Source organism: Bos mutus, chromosome 1, assembly GCF_027580195.1.
Source record: "Bos mutus isolate GX-2022 chromosome 1, NWIPB_WYAK_1.1, whole genome shotgun sequence".
Lineage (NCBI taxonomy): Eukaryota > Metazoa > Chordata > Mammalia > Artiodactyla > Bovidae > Bos > Bos mutus.
Genome location: NC_091617.1, coordinates 99,080,095 through 99,087,569, shown reverse-complemented (window position 1 = coordinate 99,087,569; position 7,475 = coordinate 99,080,095). Strand labels below are relative to the sequence as shown.

At 36.8% G+C, this 7,475-nt stretch overlaps 1 protein-coding gene across 7 annotated transcripts in view; it reads right to left on the bottom strand.

The window, feature by feature from the left end:
• Positions 1-1,613: 1,613 nt before the first annotated feature.
• The window catches only part of ZBBX (zinc finger B-box domain containing), a 129,399-nt gene continuing 123,537 nt past the window's right edge, over positions 1,614-7,475 (bottom strand). For all 7 annotated transcript variants that reach the window (XM_070373710.1, XM_070373725.1, XM_070373720.1 and 4 more), the window contains one exon: positions 1,614-6,231. In XM_070373710.1, coding sequence (XP_070229811.1) covers positions 6,105-6,231 — 127 coding nt within the window. In that variant the 3' untranslated portion in view covers positions 1,614-6,104. The remainder of the gene's footprint in view (positions 6,232-7,475) is intronic.

Genomic DNA, 7,475 nt, shown 5'->3' with positions numbered 1-7,475 from the left:
AAATCACATTAATGTCAAAATCCATATATTCTGAGAGCATGAAGCTATGGATCAAGGATGAGAATAGCATTCTGTGACAGAGAGGCCAGTTGCCTTAGTATCTGCTCTCCCCATCTTCCCCAGTGACACAACCCCAGTTTTATTCTGAGCAGCAACACAACCACTTAAGCAGCTACATTTCTAAGCTCCCTTGCATCTAGACATGGCTAAGTTCTGGCCAATGAGATATAAGCGATGAGATATTGTGTGAGATTTCCAGAGAGACTAATTTCAAGAAAGCTGCCTCATTGAGGAAGCGCCTATTTTGCTCTCCCACTGCCCTACTTCTAGTTGCCTCAAACTCAGCTGGTGATGGCTAAAAATTGCATCTCCTAGGATGAGGGGACCTTGAGGATAGAAACAACCCAGCAAGATGTATCTCCCTGATGAACTCGACTGCCTAATCCCAGACTTTACATACAAGGAAGTAAATACCATGTTATTCCACTGTTCTTTGATGTTTCCTGTAGTATAAAGTTAAACAAAATCCTAACAGATTCAGTAGTCTACCTTACAAGATATTCTTCCAGAGCTATGGCACAAAGGTCAGAGGAGAAAGATGTGATGATTACTTTTGAAAACTAAAATGTGCATCTGTTTGTCTCATGCTTCCACTTGCAGTTTTCATTTTTTTAGTATAGAAGCTGTCAAAGAACTCTGGTCGTTTGAATAAACAAGGACAAAACCTTATCTGATAAAAGTATGACAATTACCTAACTAACCCAAAATTATAGCAAAACTTACCTTAAAACATCTCTTTCAGAGTTATTTAGAATATATAAGGTTCAGTTAATTATAAATAGGGATGAAATACATTTCCCTCCTAGAAACTTTACTAAGCATTTATATGTAGAATAATGTGTATTTGTTTCTGAATAGAAAACAATTCACCTATTGCTTCCTTCTGGCAGAAATAAGGGCATAAAAAGAGCCCTTTCACACCTACATTTCCATAAATGTTATTGTACTGTATATGTATCTGAAAAGAAAAAAAGAAGCAGAAGATAATCCCATCAATCAATTAAATCTTTTCATTTTAAACATAACTGTTACCTCATGGAGAACATTAAGAACATTCTCTCCTTTTCCTTAACTATGAAAGACATTTGCATTAAAAGAGGAGGATCTTTATTTCCTTAAAGTTCCTTTATGCCTGCTGGTTATTCCCCAGCTAAAGCCATAATCCTGTTTGCAACATCATAATCATTTACCCAGCAAACAATCAGGGTGTCACTAACAAAGAATTATGACTTTAGGTGGGGGATAAACTACAGGCACAGATGAACTCTGAGGAAATAAAGATTGTTTTCATGCAAATATGGCTAGTAATAAATAACCATGGATGAAAATTATGATGAAACAGAATGCTCTATAAAAACAGATTTGGGGAGGTATAAATAGTATGTTTTCAAAATTTCTCCTTTTCTGGAAGTATGATGCACAGTGTTTATAAAGTACCAGTGAAATTTTAATATTTAAAAACTCTGAATTTACACATGATAGAAGAAATCTATAAACACAGAGAATAATGTTTCAGAAATATTTTTAATTAAATTTAGATATTTAGATTTCAACATTAATGCCAGCTTTATACAATATTCAATCTAATTGTCCAACTCACTCATGCAGTCTTCATTTTTGATACTGAGTGATTTTCATAGATCATTTATGTCAACTTGGTCCTAATTCACTAATTAATCCACCCGTTAATTTGTCTGTATATTCAATGATCGTAGGGTAAACACATGAGAAATTATGATAATTAGCATGGCACAGCACTTTCTAGTTCCCAAAGGGTTTCTGCACTCAATACATTTTATACTCACACCATCTTTTGAGCTAAGTCAAGCCAGTCAGTATCTTTTTCTCCAATTCAGAAAGGATCACATTCAACTAAGTGATCTGCCATCTAGTAAACAGTGTAACCTGATAAGCTGTGTTTCTCCCACTATATATACTATGCTGTCTTTCCTTGGGAAAAGTTAGGGATTGAGGCAGCTTATCAATTGGATCCTGCACATTTTTCCTTTCATTCATTCATTCATTACTAATGACCACTCAATCTCAGCCAGGCATAAGATAGGGGCTAAACTTAAGAGTGGTGAACAAAATAGGTAAACTCCATGGTCTGTTGAACTGTATCATCTAGTTGAGAGATATACATTAAAAAAAACACACAAATAGATTAAAAGTTATCAGTGCTACAGAGGAAAAAGTAGGATACTATAAGAAGGAATAAAATGAATAATGGGAATTAATTTAGATAGAAGTTAAGAGTCTCTTGAGAAGGTACATTTTGAGACCTTGGAGATGAGAAAATGGCATGTGCCCAAAGTCAAGATGAGATAAGCATTGCTCAAGATCTTTCCAACAACTGAATCATAGGGACAAAGAGGACTGGTTTTTCTGAATCAAGGCATTATTTAAAATATTTCAGTGCCTTATTATAGAGATGGAGCCATTGTGTATTTCATCTGTTCCAGAAAAAATTGTCTTGCCCCTCCTGTATAAACACAGAATGAAGTGGTCTTAAGCGTGGGGTGCGCCACTGGCCTGCATTGTGTGACTCATTCAGAGTGCACCAAATACGGATGACTTCAACAAGTATCAAAAGACATATTAAATTATCAACTATAATTTAATTTTGTTTCTATCATGTGTATTGCCAGAATTGTAAAATTACAGGATTTACTCTGGCTGTACACCAGAGGCAAGTCTGAATACAAATTGCTAAATCCTAATATGCATGTAAAATCATGTTATCACTTGTCCAGGAGTTTCTAGAGGCACACTGTACTAATTCCAGAATTGGGAATATGGTTGTGATTCTTCTAGAATGTCTGTAACTCTCTCAATTCCACAGTGAGAACTAGGCTCATGCCTTTAACAACGATTTTAAGCTTGATCTCCCAGATGAGAGAACGCACTGAAGTTGCTTCAGGCAATGGTTCTAATCTTATTTAGTTTTTTATTTCCTCATTAGACTAATGACGAATGAATTAGGAACTTTTCTAAATATGTGGTTATGGGAAGCAAATAAAGGCAGAAGGGGGTCTGCTCTGCCCCAGAGGACCCTCATTTTTAATTTCAATGTTATATTGAGAGTCAAATGACAAAATCAATGGTTCATTCCTTATTTCAAATTCTGGCCAGAAACACACCAATGACAACTAATTATCATCTTAATTTTTACTTCAAAATTCTTACATTATAAAAAGTAATAGAATATTATAAAATCTCCTTCTGAGCTAGTTAATAAAAGATTCAAGCCATGACTGAATACACAGAAGGAAAAGTAGTGGGCCTACTTTCCTAATGAGAATAGGATAACATCTCCTACCATTTCGTCCGAGAAAAAAAAAAAGAGTTTTACAAATTGCACCCAGAGAAACAATTTTCTTTTTCATTAAAAGGGAGAGGAAGATGTCTTAGAGCAAAGGAGGAGAAGAAAAGCCGAGAAACTTTAAACCTGAGCAGACACACTGAAAAGAAAAATAGCAACTCTTCCTATCTGAACAGGTGAAGAGGAAATCCCCTACAGATACTAAACTACAGATACTAAAATTCAGCCTCAGGGTAAGACACCACAAGGGCTTTTGACACAAATGATAAAGATTCAAGGCTGACTCGCTATTGTCTCTCTCTGGGATTGTGGTGGAAGAAGTGCTAAGAGAACAATAACAATGCTGAGGACTCACATTCTTAAAGTTATTTCTTTTGAAAAATTATATTCTGATAGTATGATTGGCTTTCCTGGTTACTTCATGTTCACTTACGTAAGTCACTTTTTATAAGTGGCATTTGTATGCTAAAAGACATGGAAATGCTGTTAGATCTCTATATCGTCCTTTTCTACCCTGTAAGTAGATGGTGTGTGCGAATGCCAGTACAATTTATTGATGCCATGAAAAAAGTATTAAAGATAGATTTACACTAAGCAACCATCAGTCTATATGGGGTCTACCCAGAATCTCAGAATTTAGAATCTTAGAATACTATCCAGATTAAAAAGAGTTTGAATCCTGAGATATGTCTATGCTGTGGTGATGACATAATGGTTATGCCAAGCTGTAGGGATGTTTCTCTGGTAAGTCAACAAATGCTTTAAGGAGAAATTGTCCAAAGACATTGTAAAGTGACATCCATAAAACTATTCTCCTTTCATCTACTGTCCCTTTTGAAGCTCTTGCATTATAAAATTATGTGAAACCTTGAATACAAACCAACCCCAGGGTCCACTACCACTCAGGACTAGCAAAACACTTTGAAATGTAGTTTTGGGTGTTTTTTTAACCTACCACAACAATCCTCCATACTGACTGTGTTTGTACTAGTCAGGGAAACACAGTTTGTACTTCTCCATAGGAACAGAACCAGTTGTGATGGCTAGCAAATTCAAAATCTACAGGCTTGGGACCAGGGAAGGGCTGATGTTTTAGCTTCACCTGAAGGTAGTCTGAAGACAGAATTCTCTCTTCCTTAGAGGACCTCGGTCTACTATGGAGAGTAATCTGCTTTACTCAAAGTCTGTTGATTTAAATGTTAATCTCACCTGAAAAATACCTTTATAGAAAGATCTAAAATAAAGTGTAGCCAATATCTGAGTACTTTAGCCTGGCCAAGTTGCTACATAAAATGAACCATCACACTGGCCATCCCAAAATTAGATAATTAAGGGATTTTTCCACTGTTTTACCATAACAGAAAATGGCAAGTATCATGTTCATTTTATTTCAGGTCCTCTTTTTCTCTTCTAGCAACAACTTTTGATGCTACCAAAACACCTGTAAATGTCAAAAACCCCAACAAGAAGAAAAAAACTAATCAAAGTAAAAAATGGATTCCAGTCTCAGTGATACTGCCAAGTATAACTAGGCCATCAAATGTACATTGGTGACACAATTATTTAAAACATAATGTAACAATTAAACATTATTTTAAAGATAAGCATGTACTGTTACTGCTACTGCTGCTAAGTCACTTCAGTCGTGTCCGACTCTGTGTGACCCCATAGACAGCAGCCCACCAGGCTCCCCTGTCCCTAGGATTCTCCAGGCAAGAACACTGGAGTGGGTTGCCATTTCCTTCTCCAATTCATGAAAGTGAAAAGTGAAAGGAAAGTCACTCAGTCGTGTCCGACTCTTTGCAACTCCATGGACTGCAGCCTACCAGGTTCTTCCGTCCATGGGATTTTCCAGGCAAGAGTACTGGAGTGGGGTGCCATCGCCTTCTCCGAAGCATGTACTAGCTTATATAATACTGTACATCAACTATACTTCAATAAAAATAAATTAATTTTAAAAAGATAATCATGTACTGTTAGGGGAAGTACACAGATTGAAACCGCCCACCCTGACCAGGCACCATAGTAACTATTTGCATGAGTTGTTTTATGACAGGAGATTCTGAAAAGGAATACGGAACTAATAAGCCACCACCAACCGGAAGGGTTCGGGAAAGGTTGAAAGGAGACACCACGTGTCCATCCACTTTCCAGAATCCCTCTCGTTAGCATCCATCTTGGCTGAGCAATGCGTGTGCCACCAGGAAAGACTCTGAATTAGAATGATTGGCCAAAGACCACCCGGAAACTAATCCCATCACCATAAAACCCGAGACTGCAAGCCAGAGACTGCAAGGCAGATCAGTTCTCTTGGGTTCCCTTACCCTACTGCTCTCCACCCGGGTGCCCTTTCCCAATAAAATCTCTTGCTTTGTCAGCACATGTGTCTCCTAGGACAATTCATTTCTGAGTGTTAGACAAGAGCCCAGTTTGGGCCCTGGAAGGGGTCCCCCTACATGCAACAGTACTACCTTCTGATAAGTTCTTAGAGACACAGTTACAACTTATTTTAAAATTTTCATTGAATGTTACTAATATAATCTGCAATTTGGAAGAAAAAGCCCTTAAACTTATAATTTCACTAATTTTTATTAGTCTGTAAACCTTGAAATATCAGAGACAATAATCAAAAATCTCTATCACCCGGACAGGTAATCATTTGATAACTTTTTTCAGGTTTGCTTTACTCTGGGTACAAAATGGAAAAAGTAATGAATGATCACTAGGTACTCTTTGACCACGGGAGTGTAATGACATGTTGCTTGTCAAGAAAATCTTCTTCCTCCTCATCCGTACTGCTTTCAGAAACTGTCAGCAAAGACTGGATTCCAGTATCCTTTTCAGAAGAGCTGGAAATACATTGAAAGGTCAATACACAATATACAGAACCAGGTTTCAACTCTTCATTTATCTTCTGATCAATACTACACACACTGAAGTAACTGGAGGCAGACAGACATTGGGCAGGGGGGTGGTGCTGTTTCAGACTGAGACCATAATTCTCAATGTGCCCAATAAACCAAGCCTCCATTCTTCTCATCATTCTCCCTCTCTCAAGAGATAAAGCCACAGTGGAACCAAGGAGAGAAGATTTCATGGTCTCTGGCTGCATCTTTCATTGATGATACCTCAGAGGAATACTTCAGAAACTTGCAGAGCCTCCAGGTTCTTGTTAAGAACCTGTATCATTACGCTGGTTGTTTAACAGAATCCCAGTGAATAAGCTGCCAGATAAATCACTTAGGACCATGTGGATAGCCAGTCTAGATATGCCAAAGTCAAAATTAATGACAGCAACTAAGTAGTTCTTTTACTTTGTTGCATCTTATGGTGAAAAGGAACTCATGGAAACTCTAGTGTGTTGCTGTCTGAGGCTAGGGGTAAGTAGTAGCATGGGGGCACAGAGAGGAGTCCGCATAGTTCAGATATTTTGGTCCAAGTTATTAAAAATTTCAGCCCATATACACTATTAAATAATATAAAATATTTCACCCTGTGATGGATAGAACTCGTCTTTGGATTTTATGCCCCAAACAGGTTAAACCAGCATTTTGTAAGCTCTTATCTGTGGTCCAGTTCAGATCTTAAATGTGATTAAAAACGAAAGCAAAAAAAAAACCTTTCACTGGTCTAAATAGAGAAAAGAAGGACAAGGTAATAACTTTTTCAGGAAATTTTTAATTTTAAATAACTGTGCTTTATTCTATTAATATAATCCCCTTATATTTAGTCCTAAATGTCCTTCTTTTTATGAAGTTGGTTTGGTAACTTTGGTTTATTTTTAGGGAAAAAAATAGCAACTTTATACTGATCTCTTTAAAAAAAGAAATGTAAGTGGTGTTAGAAATGGAAAAATCCTTGGACCACAGATAGATGATTTTCTCCTTTAGAAAGACAGAATATGAACTCTTGATTTCTTTTTACTACAATATTAGACTTCAGCAAGTCAAAAGAATTTACAATTCAAGGGGATTTTATTTTACGTTTTTCTCAGTCTGTTTAGAAGAACCACTCTTCCTTTTTCAGGGAATTCTAGTATGACCATAACACCTTGACATGATAGACTACTTTTCTGAAGATTTATTAGTTTTAC